General features: G+C 42.4%; 1 protein-coding gene across 1 annotated transcript; it reads left to right on the top strand.

Moving 5' to 3' along the window:
• The first annotated feature begins 838 nt into the window (after positions 1–838).
• LOC119975403 (multiple coagulation factor deficiency protein 2 homolog) lies at positions 839–20,711 on the top strand. Its single transcript, XM_038815016.1, has 4 exons — positions 839–1,039; positions 10,374–10,460; positions 16,227–16,348; positions 20,490–20,711. The coding sequence occupies exons 1-4, from the start codon at positions 897–899 to the stop codon at positions 20,639–20,641; spliced, it is 504 nt and encodes a 167-aa protein (XP_038670944.1). The 5' UTR covers positions 839–896; the 3' UTR covers positions 20,642–20,711.
• Positions 20,712–21,774: the final 1,063 nt, after the last annotated feature.

The following is a 21,774-nucleotide window of genomic DNA, read 5'->3' as shown; positions in this document are numbered from 1 at the left end:
GCGGCCCGCCAAAGGTCTTTATGCGGCCCACCAAGATCAAGTCATTAAAAAAAAATTTTTTTTTTTAATTTTTTTTAAAAATTAAGGTTAATGGGGCTGTTGGGTTACTGGTATAGGGTGGATATGTTGACTTGAGTAGGGTGATCATTGCTCGGCACAACATGTGTTTCATGTGAAGTTTCTACTTTAAAATATTAATTAATAAAAATTAATTGCTTTTTTTCTTTAAACTGAGTTACTTTGTTTTTCAAATAAATGTGTTTCATGTAAAGTTTCTACTTTAAAATATTAATTAATAAAAATTAATTGCTATTTTAAATATTAATTATTTTACTTAATATACTATGCGATTTAAAATTGTGAATTTCTGAATGTGGCCCTTGCACAGAAAAGTTTGCCCACCCCTGCTCTAAATGATCCATTGAAGCAGAGGTTAAAAAGAAATAATGAATTTACTTAATTTGGACGACCCAGAGATTTATGCTTAAAATAACAAAGTTACTGATCCATGTTTGCAATCAGCAATTTTGACACATCGAAGCACACATTTACTTCCAATTAACAAACACCCTGAACTCTTTCCTTCTTTCAAATTTGGAAATGTCGGTGCTTTCATTTTTATTTTGGTGGGGGTGCCGTACAATGTGGGATTGCTTGCCTCGCGAAAGGGAAGTCATGTTGCAAATTAATCAGTTACATATTTACGGCCGAATGTTTTGCCATACCGAACTGAAGGACAAAGGATAATTCGGAGCTACAAAGCTGCAACCTAGCAAAACTATAACCAGAACAAATTGTGACTCAGTATCAGTACAGATAAAGGTGCTGTGGGAGTCGAGCATCTGGTGAAGACAAGTACAGCATAATGAGCAAGGAACGGACGAGTTGGTTTGAAAATGTTGTGCCCCGTAACTCTCTGCCTGTTTTTCCTCAGTTTTGGCCACTTCGCCACGTGCAGCGATTCTCCGCGGCGCACTGTTCCCAAGGAGGGAGTATTAGTCGATGCCTTCCACAACAGAAGCATCATCACCAATCACCAGTAAGTTGGTTGCAAACTCTTGCACAGCACATCATTTACTTCCTTCCCTGCTGTTATGGGCCTATGTTACTGGTTTCCGCCTTGTGATATTTCTTCAGAGGTCCTTATTAAAACTGTTGTTATGTCACTAAGTTTGAGCGATACTGTTTCCCAATCATTCCAGGTAGACATGGGGTCTGAGATCGCTGTAGAGGAGTTTCCATGTCTCTCAGTAGCGTAAAGCGAGAAGGCTGAGAAACACGGGAATGAAATGAAAATTGCTTATTGTCACAAGTAGGCTTCAAATGAAGTTACTGTGAAAAGCCCCTAGTCGCCACATTCCAGCACCTGTTCAGGGAGGCTGGTACGGGTATTGAACCGTGCTGCTGGCCTGCCTCGGTCTGCTTTCGAAGCCAGCGATTTAGCCCTGTGCTAAACCAGCCCCTGGAGGGAAGTATGGAAATATGGACGGAAGTATGCAAACTCTGAGGAGAAGGATTCTTCCCGGGAGCACAGGGCTGGGATCTGGCAGTGGGAGAAGTGCCTATGATCTGGTCACATAAGTCCTGAGATCTGAGCACATGGAGAAGATCCTTGGATAATGAGGGTAGAGGGAGTTGAGGCTCCTGAGGCCTGGGAGCAGATTGAAAGGAGACATGATTTTTTAACTCCATTGCAGTTGGGATTGGAGGTGGGTGGGAACTAACAATAGTCCTTGTGGTGATATCATGGTTGTGTTGTAATTCACCGACTGACCACTAGGAGTTTCATTCATGTGGGGTGTTATGGGCCAGGGTTTAGAGAACCCCAAAGTGTATCATGGAGTTCTCCTGTCCCACAACTTTTAATAGATTGTGGTACGGAGAGCAGACGGCCCACTCTACAGGTCTGGTACAGCAGAAATAGAAAAGTACTTTTTAGAGCAAAACAATGTTTATTCTATGAACTCAAGTTAACCTTTTTAAAACATACAGTGAACATCTTAGCAACCATTAATTCAAATACAACCCCCAAAGAATACAACATTAAGTAATCCTTAATAACTTCCCAAACAATGTCCAGAAAACAAAAGAAACACCTTTTAACAGAAGCACACCGGGTTTACATTCACTACTGAAAACATTTATAATTCTGAATTCACCAAATGATTAAGAGATAGTCTTTTCATGGCAGAGAGATCAATAGTACACCTGCTCTGTCTGGCTTCAGCTCCAACACTGAAAAAAACGAAACCAAAAAAACACAGACACACCCAAGTTTTTCTCAAAGTGAAACTAAAAAGCAGAACCAGAGCTCAGCTCCACCCACACTCTGACATCACTGCAGCCAGAGCTCAGCTCCACCCACACTCTGACATCACTGCAGCCAGAGTTCAGCTCCACCCACACTCTGACATCACTGCAGCCAGAGCTCAGCTCCACCCACACTCTGACATCACTGCAGCCAGAGCTCAGCTCCACCCACACTCTGACATCACTGCAGCCAGAGCTCAGCTCCACCCACACTCTGACATCACTGCAGCCAGAGCTCAGCTCCACCCACACTCTGACATCACTGCAGCCAGAGCTCAGCTCCACCCACACTCTGACATCACTGCAGTACCATGAGTAGCCAAACATTTCTTAAAGTGACATTCTCATGACTTCAACTTCAAGATGGTTTCATTTTTCACCTTCTCACTATCTTTAAGAAATACACACTGTAAATATACTTTATCGTTTCAAAAAACAACACACGCAAACAGGTAGAATAATATAGCCCAGTTTTTTTTGTTCTTCCTCCAACTGAACCTGCTTCCGTTCATCACATTCGTGACAAAGCATCGGCTATCACGGTTTCTCATCCTGCCACATGTACTATTTTTAAATGAAATGGCTGCAACAGCAAACTCCAACGAAACAGCCTTGCATTGTTATTCCGGAATCGCTCCAAAAGCGCCAACGGATTATGATCAGTATATATAACGGTGTCAGATGGATTGTTGTCACTCTGCTGTCCAATGGAATTTGTTACGCTTCTTGAGCAAGTCCGTCAGTGGAGCGACCACACTGCTAAAATTTGGTACAAATTTCCAGTAAAATCCTCTCATACCGAGAAATCGCATTATTTCCCGTCGTGTCGAAGGTATCGGAAACTCCCCAATAACTTTTGTTTTCCCATCCTGTGGGACCATTCGACCCTGATTGTATGGCCAAGGAAAGTGACTTGGGCTTTTCCAAATTCACTTTAGGCTAGGTTTATCACAAAACCCGCCTCCTGAAGTCGATCGAATAACTCCATCAGATGTTTTAAATGTTCTTTCCATTTCTGGCTGAAAATTACCAGATCGTCGATGTATACCGCACAATTGGGTAATCCTGAAACAACTTTGTTAGTTAACCGTTGAAATGTGGCTGGGGCGTTTTCATGCCAAATGGCATAACTTTGAATTAGTATATACCATCTGGAGTCACAAAAGCTGAAATCTCCTTCGCCCTTTCGGATAAAGGTACCTGCCAGTAACCTCAAAGTAAATCCAATTTGGAAATAAAAGCTGATTGTCCCACTTTCTCAATGCAATCCTCCAAATATGGGATAGGATAAGAATGCATTCTTGTAACTGCATTAACCTTTCAATAGTCCACACACAACCATTGGGTACCATCTGGTTTAGGTACCATCACTACGGCTGAGCTCCATTGGCTGCAACCCACTTCAATTAGGGGCTGTTTAGCACACTGGGCTAAATCGCTGGCTTTGAAAGCAGACCCAGGCAGGCCAGCAGCATGGTTTGATTCCCGTACCAGCCTCCCCGAACAGGCGCCCAAATGTGGCGGCAAGGGGCTTTTCACAGTAACTTCATTTGAAGCCTACTCGTGACAATAAGCGATTTTCATTTCAATTATGCCATTTTTAAGCATACTCTCAATCTCTTTGTTAACCTGTGCCAATTTTAAAGGGTTAAGTCTATATGGATGTTGTTTGATTGGACCAGCATTTCCCACATCTGTGTCATGTATAGCCATTTTAGTACTTCCCAATTTATCTCCACAAACTTGCCCATGTGATATCAATAAATCTTTCAGGTCAGTCCGTTTTTCCTCTGGAAGGTAACTCAACAATTTATCCCAAATTTTAAGAACATCCTCGTTTTCCAATTTAATTTGAGGTATGTCAAATTCACACTTATTTGGATTTGATTTGTCACTTTGAGTTAGAATCATTAAAACCTCCTCCTTTTTCTCTCCTTCCCTTTCAAAGTACCTTTTAAGCATATTCACATGACACACTCGGTGAGTGTTTCTTCTATCTGGTGTTTTTACCACATAATTCACCTCACTTAATTTCCTTTCAAACTGATAAAGTCACAAAACCTAGATTTTAAAGGTTCACCTACCACTGGTAACAATACTAAAACATTATCCGCACTGGCAAAACTACGAACTTTGGATTTCTTGACCACTACCCGTTTCATCACATTTTGTGCAACTTTTAAATGTTGTCTAGCCGATTCACCTGCTCTATTTAATCGTTCCCTAAAATTTGACACGTAATCCAAAAATGTAATTTCCGATTTCTCACTCACCAATTTTTCCTTAATCAATTTAAGTGGTCCTCCTACCTCATGACCAAAAATTAGTTCAAAAGGACTGAATTTGGTTGACTCATTAGGTGCATCCCTAATTGCAAACAGTACAAATGGAATTCCTTTATCCCAATCCTCTGGATAATCTTGACAATAAGCCCTCAACATTGTCTTTAATGTCTGATGCCACCTTTCTAACACTCCTTGCGATTCTGGATGGTATGTAGTTGATTTAAATTGTTTTATTCCTAAGCTATCCATAATTTCATTGAATAACCTTGAGGTAAAATTTTATCCTTGATCTGATTGTATTTCTGTGGGTAGTCCATATCTAATAAAGAATTTAAGTAACTCCTCCACAATCTTTTTAGCAGTAATATTATGTACTGTAATGGCCTCTGGAAACCTAGTAGACACATGCATTATAGTCAAAAGATATTGATTCCCACTTTTTGTTTTAGGAAGCGGTCCTACGCAATCACTTAGGACCCTTGTAAAAGGTTCCTCAAATGCTGGAATGGGTATATAGGGCGCTGGTTTTATCACTGCTTGAGGTTTCCCTATCTCTTGACATGTGTGACATGATTGACAAAATATAACTACATCTTTATGTAGTTCAGGCCAATAAAAATGTTTCTGGATTTTAGCTTGAGTTTTCCTTATTCCCAAATGACCTCCCACTGGTACCTCATGTGCAACTCACAACACCTCCTTTCTATACCCGACTGACAATACTACTTGATGAACTTCTGCCCACTTTTCATCCGCCTGCATATGGTAGTAACACGCTGGTATATACTCTGATCCCTCTTCCATATATGCTTTCTGATACATCTGTTTTATTTCTATATCTTTCTGTTGTAACTCCGCCAATTTTCCTGAACTAAAAATATCCGCCTCATCATCCACCATCTGATCAAAAATCGTTTCTGATAATTGCACTTCAACTTCGTCTTCACTCTTTGATTTCTCCTCTTGTGTTAACCTGTGACTTTGCGACTTTGTTACTACACAATCCAGAAAAATCCCAGAATATTCATCCTTCAACACTTCAATTACCTGATTTTCCACTGGCTTATCAACCACAGTAGGCATCACTCCCACCTGTGATCCAGCTATATCATTACCCAAGATAAACTATTCCTGGACAGGATAGTTTCTCTATTACTCCTACTACCACTTCCCCGGACTGTCCAACCTTACCTTATATAATGGAACACTACTCCTTTCACCCTGAATTCCACATATTACCACCTTTTCTGGCAACATTGTTCCCAAACTACATAACTCCTCATCTCTTACCATTAAAAATTGACTAGCTCCCGTATTTCTTAAAATTGTGACTTATTTACCTGCTCCTCCTGATACACATGAGTAAACTTTACCCACACTACTAAATTCTTTAAAGAGATCTGGCACCTTCTTATCAATCACCTCTTGATCAGGCTGTACAATCTTTTGCACCTCCTTCGCTTCACTTGGGCTTTCCTTTACCACATTAACAAACCCCACTGTCTTATCCTGTTTTACCACATCAGCCTTCCCAGTGCTTTTCTTCAACCACCAACACTGTGACTTTACATGGCCTAGTTTATTACAGTGAAAACATTTGAAACTTTTCATTTCTTTTCCATCCTCCTGGATTTCTTTTTTAATCTGAGGTACACTCTCCTTATTATCTCCCATCAGATCACCTTTACCACTTGAGTATTTCTCATGTCCCCAGTTTCTATCCCTCACATGCTGAAAATGATGTTGGAAACCAAGCTTTGATTTATGAACTAATTCATAATCATCTGCCATTTCTGCTGCTAATTTCACAGTTTTAACCCTCTGCTCTTCCACATGAGTTCTCACTACATCAGGAATTGAATTTTTAAACTCCTCCAAAATTATAATTTCTCTGAGAATTTCATACGTTTGGTCTATTTTCCACCTATCAAAATTACTCTGTTTGATCCTTTCAAACTCCATGTATGTTTGACCAAATTATTTCCTTAAACTTCTAAACCTTTGTCTGTAAGCTTCAGGCACTAGTTCATATGCATCTAAGATGAATTTTTTCACCTCCTCATACGTCCCAGATACCTTCTCCTGTAGTGATGCAAACACTTCACTAGCCCTATCTACCAGCTTTGTTTGAATCCATTTCATTTGTTTTGCTACCTTCTCAAATGAAATGAAAAAGGCTTCCACCTCGTTCTCGTCAAACCTTGGCAATGCTTTGACATATTTAAATAGATCCCCACCAAGCCTTCGACTGTGACGCTTTTTCTCACTATCACTATCATCCAACTGTACGTTTCCTTTACATCTGCCAATTTTAACTGACTGTCATGTTTCATGGCCATTTTCTGAAGTTCAAATTCTCTCTCTTTATCTTATTCCCTGATCTTTATCTCCCTTTCTCTTTCTTTTTGTTCTGCTAGGGCTATTCTTTCTTTTCTTCTTCAGCCTCTCTCTCTTTAATTTTCCTCTCTATATCTTTCGCATTCAAGTCACTTTAATTCTTTTTCATGTTCCATTTGTTTAAGTTGTAACTGAATTTTTTGCCATTTCCAATGAGTCAAACTGTATCTCAGGCAACTTTAAATGCTTAGCCACCACCATAATTACCTCATCTTTTCGCATTTTGTCAGGTAATGTTAACTGCAATGTTTTTGCCAATTCTAACAGTCTGCTTTTAGTCTCTGTCCATAAGGTACTGCATGTGACTGTCTCCACCCCCAAAAACTTCAGAGCCTCTGAAAGAGCCATTGTCCACAACACACTCCCTACTTAAACTGCAATATCACACCTGAAAAGAAACAACAATATTCTCACCCCTCACTGTCTTTAAGTTCACTAAGCCAATCCAATAGATGGACTTTTATCCCCCTCGAGCCCCCAATTTATTATGGGCCAGGGTTTAGAGAACCCCAAAGTATATCATGGAGTTCACCTGACCCACAACTTTTACTAGATTGTGGTATGGGGAGCACACGGCCCACTCTACAGGTTTGGTACAGCAGAAATGGAAAAGTATTTTTTAAAGCGAAATAATGTTTATTCTATGAACTCAATTTAACCATTTTAAACCATACAGTGAACATCTTAGCAACCATTATTTCAAATACAACCCCCAAATAATACAACACTAAGTAATCCTTAATAACCTCCCAAATAACATCCAGAAGACAAAAGAAACACCTTTTAACAGAAGCACATCAGGTTTATATTCACTACTGAAAACATTTATAATTCTGAATTCACCAAATGATTAAGAGATGGTCTTTTCATGGCAGAGAGATCGACAGTACATCTGCTTTGTCTGGCTTCAGCTCCAACACTGAAAAAACGAAACCAAAAAAACACAGACACACCCAAGCTTTTCTCAAAGTGAAACTAAAAAGCAGAGCCAGAGCTCAGCTCCACCCACACTCTGACATCACTGCAGTAACATGAGCAGCCAAACATTTCTTAAAGTGACATTCTCATGACGGGGCAAAACCTACGCAAGCACGGCGAAAATGTGCAAACTCCACAGGGACTGTGACCCAGAGCCGGGATTGAACCTGGGACCTCGGTGCCATGAGACAGCAGTGCTAACCCACTGTGCCACTGTCCTGCCCCTGGAAGAGAGAGGTTGCTTGTGCATGTTCATACTGTTATTCATCTATAGTTTTGCATATCGTTGACCCACGGTAAATGTTAATAAATCATTTATAGCTTTAGCTGCAAGTGTTTTTGTAATATAAATCAGGCCATCCGACAAGAACATTACAGTCCCATGGCCAGTTTGCTGCTTCGCTGGCTCCCTCAGCCTCCCAGGCATTTCTGCAGGATGTAAGGGCAGCAGGCCCACCTGTCTGAAAGCGGGTAGCTAGCATGCAGCGCTCTATAACGGTCACTTAGGGCCAATGAAAGGAGGCCGACAGATTTTCCAGTTGGAGAGAGGGCACCTCCATTTTGAAGTGCTCTCTCTCTCTCTTACTTTCCATTGCCACCTGCTGGTCCTTTCAGGCTAGAAGGCCTCCGGCTGTCCAGGTTCTAGACTCTACCCGCTATTCTTAATTGAATGGCGAGCTTACCTTCTACCAATGAATTGGCTACCCTCGGGGAAAATCACAGTGAGTGACCAAACTTTCAGCCTGTTGGCAGGGGTTCAGAGTCCCATCGGGAAAATCCTGTCCATGGAGTCTGGAAGTGAGATCAGGATGGGTAAGAGATCATGGCTTCTTCCTTGACGGATTGGCAAGAAAGAGCTCATTCATTTACTCAGCAGCTTATGGGTCACTTAACCAAGTGTGCCTAAATTAAATTCATGTGATCAGAATCGGATTAAACTTGAGACAGTTTGGGACATGCATCAGGCGTCAAACCAAATTGACGTCTCGAGGCAAAAATCTCACCGACACTGTTCCTTCATAAGAATTTTTCTAGCCTCGTGACGTGTCTTTATCAGGATGTTGAAACCTGGTTTTCTTACAGCAAGGAAAGCATAGCTTGAATATCCAAATGCTAACTTGCATCAAGTTCGCTCATTATCGCTGTGCTCCGCTGATCTACATGACCATTTTTAGCCCATCCCTAATTGCCTTGAACTGAATGGCTTGCTAGGCCATTTCAGAGGGCAGTTAAGGGTCAACCATTTGCTGTGGGTCTGGAGTCACATGTAGGCCAGACTGGGTAAGGACGGCAGATTTTCTTCCCTAAAGGACATTAGTGAACCAGATGGGTTTTTATGACAATTGACAAAGGTTGCCTGTGTTTGGGACACAAACCCAGGTCCCCAGAAGCATTACCTTGGTTCTCCAGATAACTGGTCCAGTGATAATACCGTGACACCACCACCATCCCCACTAAGTTCCAATCCTGGTTGGATAGGGGCTGGTTTAGCTCACTCGGCTAAATCGCTGGCTTTTAAAGCAGACCAAGCAGGCCAGCAGCACGGTTCGATTCCCGTACCAGCCTCCCCGGACAGGCACCGGAATGTGGCGACTAGGGGCTTTTCACAGTAACTTCATTGAAGCCTACTCGTGACAATAAGCGATTTTTCTTTTTCTTTCTTCCTTGTTCTCAAATATTTCACTCCCTCACTATCTCCAGTAATCTCCTCCAGTCCTTCAACTCTCCAACATCCCTGCACTCTCCAATTGTGGTCTCTTGTGCATGATCCCCATCTTTAAACCCTCCACCATTGGAGACCCTCCACCGTTGGAGGCCCTATCTTCAGCTGCCTGGGCCCAAAGCTCTGGGATTCCCTGGCTAACTTTCTCCAACCCTCTACTTTTCCTTCCTCCTCTAAGGCACTCCCTCAAGTCTTTGGTCACCAGCCGGAATATTTATTTATGCTGCTTAGTGGATGATGATGCTCCAGGGCAGCACCCTGGCCATTTTACTACATTTAAGATGCTCGATAAATGCAAGTTGTTATTATTGGCCTCAGCACAGCTCGGCTGCAGGTCGGGGTGGAGTGAAAGGAAGATTCTTCACCGATCGGATAATGTGCAGATGAACCCAGCTGTCAGATGCCCCCACACACTTGTCAATGTTCACTGCCTGGCTCCGCATCACGAATTCTGGCTTCACACCGTGAAAGGGTGACGGACCAGACGTCTGCCGATGCACTGGAAACAAAATCTAGCAGGAAGAGTCTGTGATATCTGGGTAAAGGGGTTAGGGGTGGGGTGGGGAGCGTGTGCAATAAATGGAAGATTGTGTAGGTTAGGTTCCCTTTCTGACCATATGTAAAAGTTTCTGCAATGCTTATAATTTTCTATTCAATATAAAACCATATTTGTGTCTCAGTCACCTCGAGGAGGAGTTGAAACATCACCTTGGAGAGCTTGACTTGAATGAAATATCCGAAGAAGAGTTGGAATTCTACTATTTCACGTGAGTCAGATACACCTGCACCTTTACTGGAGAATTTTGTATAGATTCCAATATTCCCCCCCCCCCCCCCCGTACATCACTCAGTCTGATTGTATGGTTCTTATCACTGTTGTTTGGGGGGAGCTGACTGTGTGTAAATTGGCAGAAGTGTTTCCAGCATTACAATTGGATCTCCAATTCAAAAGTACTTCACTGGCTGTCCAGCACCTTGGGATATCCTGAGATTGTGACACTATATAAATTTCTTGAATACCACAGTTGAGTGCACTGAATTACATTTGAGATCTGCAAAAGTAAAATCTTATAAAGTCAAATAAATTACATTTGTTAAATGAGCATGTATAACAGTCTGATTCTAAAACCAACTTCACATTAATGAATTCTTCACTGGTGTAAATTCTCCTGGGGCTGAACACAATGATCAGGGGCAGAGAAAGGCTTGAGGCCAGGAGAGAGGGCATTCAGCAATTCACCACTACCTCAGCATGGCCACGGCAGCTCTGGAATTTCTTTAACCCCACTGAGGATATCCAAAAGATATTTGGCCTCATATTCTGGAGTCAAGAATCATCTGAACAGCACCAGGAGCAGCCCACAACCCTGTTGTAGTAAAAGTAATTGTGGCCTTTTTGATAGAGCCGACTCTGAGACAACACCAGGAGATCTGGCAGGGATTCACTGTGATTCACATGTGCTCATATGAAAGTCGACAGGCAGCAAGATTGGAGTTTTCCTAACATGCAGCATTCCCAAAATGCTATCGGGAGCGTGGCCGGAATTCTCAGGCTGGCCAGAAAGAAGGGGGCTTCGATGGAACTGATCCCCCTCCCCGCCTGAAATCGAACTTAGCTCCATTTTAACGCCCCCCCCCCCCCCCCCCAATCCACGCCTACACCGTTTCCCATGTCTACATCTAAACAAAAACAAAATACCACAGATGCTGGAGACCTGAAATAAAAACGGGGGAAAAAATCTGAAAGAAATGCTGGGAAAACTCAGCAGGTCTGGCAGCATCTTTGGAGAGAAACAGAGTTAACGCTTCGAGTCCGTATGATTGTTCTTGAGAGCTCAGAGCTTCTCAGTTCTTCTGAGGAAGAGTAATATTGAACACAAAGCATTAACTCTGTTTCTTTCTCCACAGATGCTGCCGGAGCTGCTGAGTTTGTCCAGACTTTGTGTACATTTAAAATTTCTGGTATCGCTGCATGATGATGATCAGCGGAAAAGGATATCACCAGTACTCATTCAACTACTCTGTAACCACCAGTAACTTATTAGGTGGATGAAGGGGGCCTCACGGTAGCATGGTGGTTAGCATCAATGCTTCACAGCTCCAGGGTCCCAGGTTCGATTCCCGGCTGGGTCACTGTCTGTGTGGAATCTGCCCGTCCTCCCCGTGTGTGCGTGGGTTTCCTCCGGGTGCTCCGGTTTCCTCCCACAGTCCAAAGATGTGCGGGTTAGGTGGATTGGCCATGCTAAATTGCCCGTAGTGTAAGGTTAATGGGGGGGATTGTTGGGTTACGGGTATACGGGTTACGTGGGTTTAAGTAGGGTGATCATTGCTCGGCACAACATCGAGGGCTGAAGGGCCTGTTCTGTGCTGTACTGTTCTATGTTCTATAATACACGGTTTCTAGAGAGTACAGATGTTTCTCATATCTTAAGGGTCTCCTGTACATTGTGCTGGGAGACAGGGTTGATGGAACAGAGACCTCCTCTGTCGCTGCTACTCAATGCACTCTGCAGAACAATGATCTATGAGCACAATACACCACAAAACTAGTTAAGGTGTCAATTTGAACGTTTGGACAGCTGACCAGTTATTTCATAGCTCCGGCCATATAGAAGTGGTACATGGGAGGTTCCAATGCAGCCTTTTCATTACTTGGACTAGCTCAGTTGGCTGCATGGCTGGTTTGTGATGTGTAGCAACGCCAACAACCTGAGTTCAATTCCTGTACCGGCTGAGGTTATTCATGGAGGCTCCACCCCGTCTTCTTCGCTTTGTCCCTCAGGTTAAATCACCACCAGTCGTCTCTCAAAGGGGAGGGCAACCTATAGTCCTTTGATGACATTTACATTTTTACTTGGATCGACACTTTTAGTTTCCACCTTCCTTTTCTCACGATCTCACTTTGCCCCCACAACCCAAAGATGTGCAGGGTAGGTGGATTAGCCACACTAAATTACCCCTTAATTGGAAAAATGAATTGGGGTATTCTAAATTTATATTAAAAGAAAACACGTACCTGGGGGGTACTTGACATCTAGTGTGCATGCAGGGTGCGTGATCTGCTCTCTGCTGACGCTTCTGGCCAGATGACTGCACACAGCCTAATTTATTTTCATTTAAAAGGCGGCAGCGGCTGTCATTCTCGATGAAATAGTCAGTAATGGCTGTGGGCCCTTCTCCCACAATCGGGACCACTGCGGGAACAGCACGACCAATCGTTCCGCAACCCTCCCCACACCTGCCCACAACCCACCCGTGGGTTGCGATTTGCACTTCCTTGTTCTAAATGACCATCTTAGCTCTTCGTTTTTAACCCAGTCAGAGGAAACTGAACGAGATGGTAAGAAAGGTATAATTCCGTTGCTTCTCTGTGCACACACTTCCCCTGTTTTTATTCTCTCACCCTTTGGTGTTTTTGTTATTTCTTTTTGGTTTCTGTGTGTGTGTGTGTGTGTATATAGAACAAAGAACAAAGAAAAGCACAGCACAAGAACAGGCCCTTTGGCCCTCCAAGCCCACGCCGACCATGCTGTACTTCCTGAGTCCGTATCCCATCCTATTCATGTATTTGTCAAGATGCCCCTTAAACATCACTATCGTCCCTGCTTCCACCACCTCCTCCGGCAGTGAGTTCCAGGCACTCACTACCCTCTGTGTAAAAAACTTACCTCGTACATCTCCTCTGAACCTTGCCCCTCGCACCTTAAACCTATGCCCCCTAGTAATTGACCCCTCTACCCTGGGAAAAAGCCTCTGACTATCCACTCTGTCTATGCCCCTCATCATTTTGTAGACCTCTATCAGGTCGCTTCTCAACCTCCGTCGTTCCAGTGAGAACAAATCGAGTTTATCCAACCACTCCTCATAGCTAATGCCCTCCATGCCAGGCAACATCCTGGTAAATCTCTTCTGCACCCTCTCTAAAGCCTCCACATCCTTCTGGTAGTGTGGCGACCAGAATTGAACACTATACTCCAAGTGTGGCCTAACTAAGGTTCTATACAGCTGCAACACGACTTGCCAATTCTCAGACTTAATGTCCCGGCCAATGGAGGCACGCATGCCGTATGCCGTCTTGACTACCTTCTCCACCTGTGTTGCCCCTTTCAGTGACCTGTGGACCTGTACACCTAGATCTCTCTGACTGTCAATACTCTTGAGGGTTCTAACATTCACTGTATAATACTCTTGAGGTTCTACCATTCACTGTATAATACTCTTGAGGGTTCTACCATTCACAGTATGTACTCTTGAAGGTTCTACCATTCACTGTATAGAACGTTATCTGTAAATATACCATATATAAATATACCATGTATAAAACACAATAAAAACATTCTTTAAAAAAAAGGTATAATTCCCATGCACTGGGGGCAGTTCCATACTACCACCAAAAATACAATTCCAGAATTTTACCCATCAATATTGGAATGGCTCTTGAGCGGAATAAGCAGCGAGTGTCACATGAATAGAGCAGGACAAATGGACTGACTGGATTGCTTTACAGAATGCCAGCATGAACCTAATCAGATAAATGACCTCCGTGTAGAAGTGACATTTTATTACAGCATTTTGCCATTGAGGCTTAACAGATTATATTAATAAGAAGTCTGTCGCACTAAGAGGATTTCAATGAATTTATATTTTCTCTCAACAAGGACAAGCCTATTATCTATTAATTCCTTATAATTGATCTAAGAATCCCCGAACTGCTGTCAGTGAAGTTGACATTGGTTCCATTTATATCTAGCCTGCTGTGTCACAGTTGATTTTGCGTGTTTGAGTAATTATTGATAGTAGGAGGGAGATGAACTATACTCCAGGCACTTAGATTCCATGGCCTGATTTATCAGCCTTTTCTGGTTTCATCACTCAACCCTGTTCAGCATGAGCACATTAATTCCCAGAATGATGATAAGCCAACTCGTCGCATTTTGGCTGGAGCTACTTAACAGTTCAATGAACACAAAGTGACTTGCGACTCCCTTAATGCTGCAGTGGAAATATATACTCTGCTTAGTGTGGCAGTGGGCCCCAGGAATACCCCAGATTCAACACTTGACTCGGGTCTAGTTAGCTACCTCAGTCAAAATGGTGGTAGAGTGGTTATAACTCACTTGTGTTTGGGCAGGGTTGGAAATACAGCCAAGGTGCCCACCTCTGCTTCGTTTCACACACCACCCCGACATGGACACATATTACCCCTCCTTCATTGTTACGGAGTCAAACTACCCAAACTGTAAATTATGAGTGTATGCTTGCCACATTGACTGCAGCAGTTCAAAAAGGTGGGCTCATCACCACCTTCCCAAGAGCAACCAGCGATGGACAATAATTGCTGGCCTTGTCAGCAATACCTAAGTACTAATAATATTTGTACATATTTGACTGAATCAATAATCTAAACATATTTTAGTTGAAAGAATTTAGGGATAGAAGTATATAATGGACTGTATATAATGGACTGTATACTATTACTTTTTTCTGGCCAGCATCTCCTCCAAAACCACGTTTCGCCTCCAGGCAAAAGACCCCAACTCAGCCCTTTACATGTCGCTTTGCGTTTTTAATTTAGCTTTCTGGTTAGCAATCACCTCTTCCCACCAAAAAAAAACCTTTCCCATTGCTATTTTATTTCTTTGTTTCATCTTCCATCTGCAGATAGTATGATTCCTAAATAGAGGACGGCACTGTAGCACAGTGGTTTCACAGCACCATGGTCCCAGGTTTGATTCCCAGCTTGGGTCACTGTGCGGAGTTCTCCCGGTGTCTGCGTGGGTTTCCTCCGGGTGCTCCGGTTTCCTCCCACAAGTCCCGAAAGACGTGGTGTTAGGTAATTTGGACATTCTGAATTCTCCCTCGGTGTGCCCGAACAGGTGCCGCAGTGTGGCAACTAGGGATTTTTCCACAGTAACTTCATTGCAGTGTTAATGTAAACCTACTTGTGACAATAAAGATTATTAGAATTCATGCACCTGTTCTAGTTCCTCTCCCTTCTGTGGATATACGAGTATTTCATGTTGATTTTTGATGTGCATTATTCCTGGAAGTGTGCACTAGTATAATAAGATGCCAAAATCACTCGCATCCCCACGGTAATACCTCACCACCCTGACTTGGAAATATATCACTGTTCCTTCACTGTCGCTGGGTCAAATCCTGGAATTCCCTTACAGCACCACATGGGTTGCAGCGATTCCAGAAGGCAGCTCATCACCACTTTCTCAAGGGCAATTAGGAATGGACAATAGATGCAGACCCAGCCAACAAGGCCCAAATGCCATGAATTAATTTTTTTAATGTACCTTGAACACAACCATTGAAAGAGCCTCAAATCTGTGACCTACCATCAAAAGAACAAAAACAAATTTAAATATTACCATAGCAATCGTTATAACCCCCAGACAGCAAAGAAAGCACCACAAATGTTTAATGTAATCTTTCTTTTAATTTTTTTCCATACTTGGTGGAAATGACTTTACCTCTTGAAATCTTCCATTTGTGCCCTAATAATGCTCTCTCCCTGTTATCAGTCTGCATGACTTTGACAAAAATATGCTGCTGGATGGCCTGGAAATAATGACTGCACTGGAAGATTCTCTTGAAGAAACCCTGGCTTCATTTTCAACAGATGACACGATGAAACTGCTAACAGGTATAATTCATGAATTAAGGCTCATGATTGGCTGTGCGACAAATCATTCAAATCCCGGCCTAAAAGAGTTTAGAATGAGATGGCTAAAAGCAAATTACACCAGGATGCTGGAATCTGAAACCAAAAAGGAAAATGCTGGAAAATATCAGCAGGTCAGGCAGCATCGATAAGGAGAAAAAAGAGCTAACGTTTTGAGTACAGATGACCCTTTGTCAAAGCTAAAAGGCATAGAAAGTGGGAGATATTTATACTGCAGGGTGAGGGAATGAAAAATGAGTCATAGAAACCGAGGGGAAAGAGTGCTAATGGCAGTCCCCAGAGAGAGTAAAAGGTGTGAAAGGCAATCCCTAGGCAATAATCTATCTGTACTAAAAACCTTGCATTTTATGCAAGCTTCACCTTGTGTCATCCTAAGTATTGCAACACTTTGCTCAACAAATAATAACAGAAAAATAGCACATCCGCCTTGGTATAAACAATGCAGAATATTTCTATATGTTTCAAAGGTTTGGGATAGAGTTTCACAGGGATTGCACTGATGTTTTCCAGAGCACTTCACCCAAAATTGGCCACACCAGCGCAAAGAATCAAGACATTTTGAGTGCCGGTTATGTTAGCACACACTGAGGTCTTGTGATTTTCTGCGCTGGATTTCAAAATAAAAGGGCGGGAATCCAAATGCATTCACAAAACTAACCTCAGCCCAGATCGATTTAATCACCAAGGCAGGTTTCCCTGAATTGTGTCCATTTGAATTCTTTCAAGGACGGCTTCATTTTAAGCTTTGTTCTATAGGTACAAAGAGACAAATAGCCACTACAGGTTGCAACTATTAAGTATTTAATTGGCTAACCATTTGCTGTACATTCCCATACCAGCCTCCCCGAACAGGCACCGGAATGTGGCGACTAGGGGCTTTTCACAGTGACTTCATTTGAAGCCTACTTGTGACAATAAGCGATTTTCATTTCATTTTCACATCAATGAAACTAGTAATTGGGCAGCACGGTGGCACTGTGGTTAGCACTGCTGCCTCACAGCACTAGGAACCCGGGTTTATTTCCAGCCTCGAGTTCCAGACTGTGTGGAATTTGCACGTTCTCCCCGTGTCTGCTTGGATTTCCTCTGGGAGCTTTGGTTTCCTCCCACAGTCCAAAGATGTGCAGGTCAGGTGGATTGGCCATTCTAAATTGCCCCTTTGTGTCCAAAGGTTAGGTGGCATTACGAGGATAGGGCACTCATTCAAGGGTTGGTACAGACTCGATGGGCCTGATGGCCTCCTTCGGCACTTTATGGATTCTATGACTATCATTAAAACAACATTAATTATTTTAGAACTCTTGTGGTGAACTAGACACTTTTATTAAAATCTACAGTATTTACGATAAACTCATTTTTAGTCCTATTAATAACACTGCACCAGGTGTTAGGAAAACAAGGTAGTTTTAAGGTATACAGTAGAAATAAGATTTGCTTTTAAGTGGGTTTAGAATATAAGCCCATAAAACAAAGAGCAGAATTAGGCCCACTCGGCCCATCGAGTCTGCTCCGCCATTCAATCATGTCTGATATTTTCTCATCCCCATTCTCCTGCCTTCTCCCCATAACCACTGAACCCCTTATTAATCAAGGTTTAATTTAACGTTTTTGTGCCCAGAAGGGTAAAAGGATAAAACCTATAGTTTGATTCATGCTGGATAAAGGTGTTTGCATGTGGTGGTGGGCGGGGGGTGGGGGGGGGGGGGGGGGGTTGTTTAAGTCCCAACTGTGTTTGTGCTTAGAGGGGGCTGTGGCATGAAGGGTAAATAAACCAGCAGTGGTTGCTCAGCATATGTGGCCTCATAAGGTAGAGAAGCTTTTAAGTTTTAGTGTTGCCAATTTGATAGCAGTTGCAGATAAGTAGTGAGAGAAGACAGCTCTCATAGCTCTGCTAAAAGCAGTTGGTTTAGAAGGCTAGAGAGGGAACATCTCTCTCAGCTTTGCTAGAAGCAAAGCCATACCATGGAGTAGTGGTCAAGAAAACAAGTACAGAGGTCTGAAGAGCAGATAGTTAAAGAAATGTTAAAGATAGTTTCCAAGAAGCACAAGGTTAAAGGTACTAGAACAGAGCACTATTCAGTAAAGACGGGTTGAGCGGAGAAGAACGCTGAGAAGCCAGAAAGATATCTGAAGTGATTTTCAGGTTTGTGAGATTTTACTACCGCCTGTGGAACAGGAGTTGAAATAACCGTGGCGATCGGTGGTTGGATCTTGGGAGTCTGTGTAATAGCAATTTAGACAAAGGAAGCCTAAAAGGGGTTGATGTAAAAATCCTGGACTGGATTTGATATTAAAAGTGAAGTGGAAGCTTGGATTAAGCATCATTTATAAAACCTGGACTGGATTTTAGAATGCAAACCATTAAAGGGAAAGCATAATTATGAGAGAAGATTTTAAAACATGTTTTTAGGAATGGAGTTTTGACCATGTTGGTATGGTACCTGGTATCCTGTTTGCCAAGCTTGGTATCTATTGTATATTTCCCCCTCCTAACACTTATTACCTTATTGAGTAAAGCCCCTCAGTGTACCCGAACAGGCACCGTAGTGTGGTGACTAGGGGATTTTCACAGTAACTTCAATGCAGTGTTAATGTAAGCCCGCTTGTGACACTAATAAAGATTATTATTGTTTTGTGTGAATGGGACCATTTTCATTAAAGATGTACTTTGTAATCCATGTTAATCTTTACATTTGTGTGTATTTGTTAAGATAAAGGGGGGAGAGAGAGTAAAGAAGTATTGTATGTTATGTTATTTTTCTTCTTGTTGAAACTAACTCGCAGTTCAATGACACTGTTCCGCCACGTTTTATGAAAAAAATGTTATGGTCTTTTGAGCCCGGGTTCCATTGGGTTTGTCCCGTCCAGTTATAGCATCAACTGAGATCGTAATGAAAGTTAGTGCTCTTAAATATATCACGATATATTTCTTTAACACTGCCTGATTGAGTTGGCTGAAGGAACATTTTACATCAATGATTAATTTGAGTAGAATTTTGAACCTTGAAATAAAATGTTAAATTCAATTTGCATTTAGTTTGTTGATTGTGGAAACTCCGCCCTGTCTTACATACAGTACATACATCCTGTAATACGAGCTTCAAATACTCACAGTTTTGGAATGCTAGTCCTAAAAAACATAGAACATACAGTGGACGAGGCCATTCGGCCCATCGAGTCTGCACCATCCCACATTAAACCCTCGCTTCCACCCTATCCCCGTAACCCAATAACCCCTCCTAACCCTTTTGGACACTAAGGGCAATTTAGCACGGCCAATCCCCCTAACCTGCACGTCTCTGGACAGATCATTTAAACCGCATAAGTAAAAGCAAAGCACTGCTGGAAATCCAAATAAACTCAGCAAATCTGGCAGCATCTGTGGATAGAGAAACAGAGTTAATGTTTTGGCTCCATGTGACACCTAAAGGACTGCCAGAAGTATCAGTTCTGCAGAATCATAGAATTTACAGTGCAGAAGGAGGCCATTCGGCCCATCGAGTCTGCACCGGCTCTTGGAAAGAGCACTCTACCCAAGCCCACACCCCCGCCCTATCCCCATAACCCAGTTACCCCACCCAACACTAAGGGCAATTTTGGACACTTAAGGGCAATTTATCATGGTCAATCCACCTAACCTGCACATCTTTGGATTATGGGAGGAAACTGGAGCACCCGGAGGAAACCCACGCAGACACGGGGAGAACGCGCAAACTCGGCACAGACAGTGACCCAAGCCGAGAATCGAACCTGGGACCCTGGAGCTGTGAAGCAATTGTGCTAACCACTATGCTACCGTGCTGCCCTGTTAACTCTGTCTCTCTCTCCACAGATGCTGCTAGACCTGCTGAGTTTATCCAGCACTTTTGGTTTTAAATTTAAATTGCTATTCAATTGCCAGGCCCAATCTCACCATCAATCATAACATCAAGTTGAAGAAATGTTAGCACTAACTTTCCTGGGTCCTCAGTTTACTGTGCGTCTGCTAATACTTTGCTATTGCTGATATAGAGCTATGTTTGTAGTACAGAAGAAAATTGATTTTACTCCATCAATCGGCCTGTTTTTTCCATCATATTTTCACTGTTTTCTTTTGGTACAGAAATGACGGATGAAGTTTTGGAAAAGGATGACGTTGACAGAGATGGGTATTTATCCTACTCTGAATACATGCACTCGCAGAACAGGACAGCAAGTCCTACCACAATACTAGATAAAAGTGCAAAAGAAAAAGCTTCAAAACAGCAAATCTGATGCAGAGAATAAGCAGCAAAAGTTCTTAGAAAGTAATTAATCTAATAAAAAGGGGCAAGCAAATCTGTAATTGATACTCTTGTGAATCTGTCCTGATGAGTGAAAAACAAAAAGCTTCAACAACATCTCTTTTTGTCAGCAATACTCTGCCAAGTGTCTAAATCTGTATCACATCTTGTAAATGATGTGATTTTAGTGAAAACACAGGGGTAAAACATTATCTGTCTCACTCTGACTCTAAGGTCGGGATTTTACTGGTATGCCTCAGGGCTCGGGGCCTTCAGAAAGGAAGGCCTTCCCTGGGAAACCGCCTCAATAGACCTGGAGATCTCAAAACGCTGCAGGGGTCGTCCCACACTGGTAAAACCCTGCTGGCGTTGGAAAATGGCCAGTGGTCCTTTCATCTCAACATCTTTTCCAAGTCTGTCTTATTGCCTGCTCATCTCAAACCTATATCCTTTTGCTAACGCAGAAACCTGTCCACTTCCTTGCTTAATGATCAGTGGAGTGAATATTGACTTATCCCAGCCTGTTCCATAAAGAAACAAAACTAAACATTAACTAACAATTCTCCACACACTTGAAAGTGTTCCTCTTGATATTCTCTTCAAACCTGCTTTGCTCCAAGGTTCCCAGGTTCAAAGAAACTCCACCATAAGAACAGTCACGTCAAGTACATTCCCCCGTGCAATGAGGAATTAGGATAGTGAAGGCAAATGTTCACTTTCGGAGAAAAATCAATAATTGAAAAGACAATTTGATTCACTTAACAGAAATAGTGGCAGATATGCATTCAAAGAGACAGCTCTGATATGATGGGCTGAATGGCCTACTTTTGTTCACATTTTTTAATGAATACATTCAGCTAACGCGAAGATGGTCTGACTAACCATGTTCCTACATTATGCTTTTGCTCTCATACCTTCCATCGGCAAACTTCCCTCGAATCAAATATCCTTTAGTATTCCACCATAATATTCCATGTTTCATTTTACTTTTAAAATATTTTTATTCAAGGCTTTTCAAAAACAAATAGACAAAATGTCAACTGAACAACCAAAGAGCATCAGAAGAACATTACATCAATCCAACAAACAGCCCCACCCCTCCAGACCCCTCTGACACCGACCCCC

Source organism: Scyliorhinus canicula, chromosome 1 (assembly GCF_902713615.1).
Source record: "Scyliorhinus canicula chromosome 1, sScyCan1.1, whole genome shotgun sequence".
NCBI classification, from domain to species: domain Eukaryota; kingdom Metazoa; phylum Chordata; class Chondrichthyes; order Carcharhiniformes; family Scyliorhinidae; genus Scyliorhinus; species Scyliorhinus canicula.
Note: the sequence above shows the minus strand (reverse complement) of the source record. Positions and strands in the feature narration are given on the sequence as shown.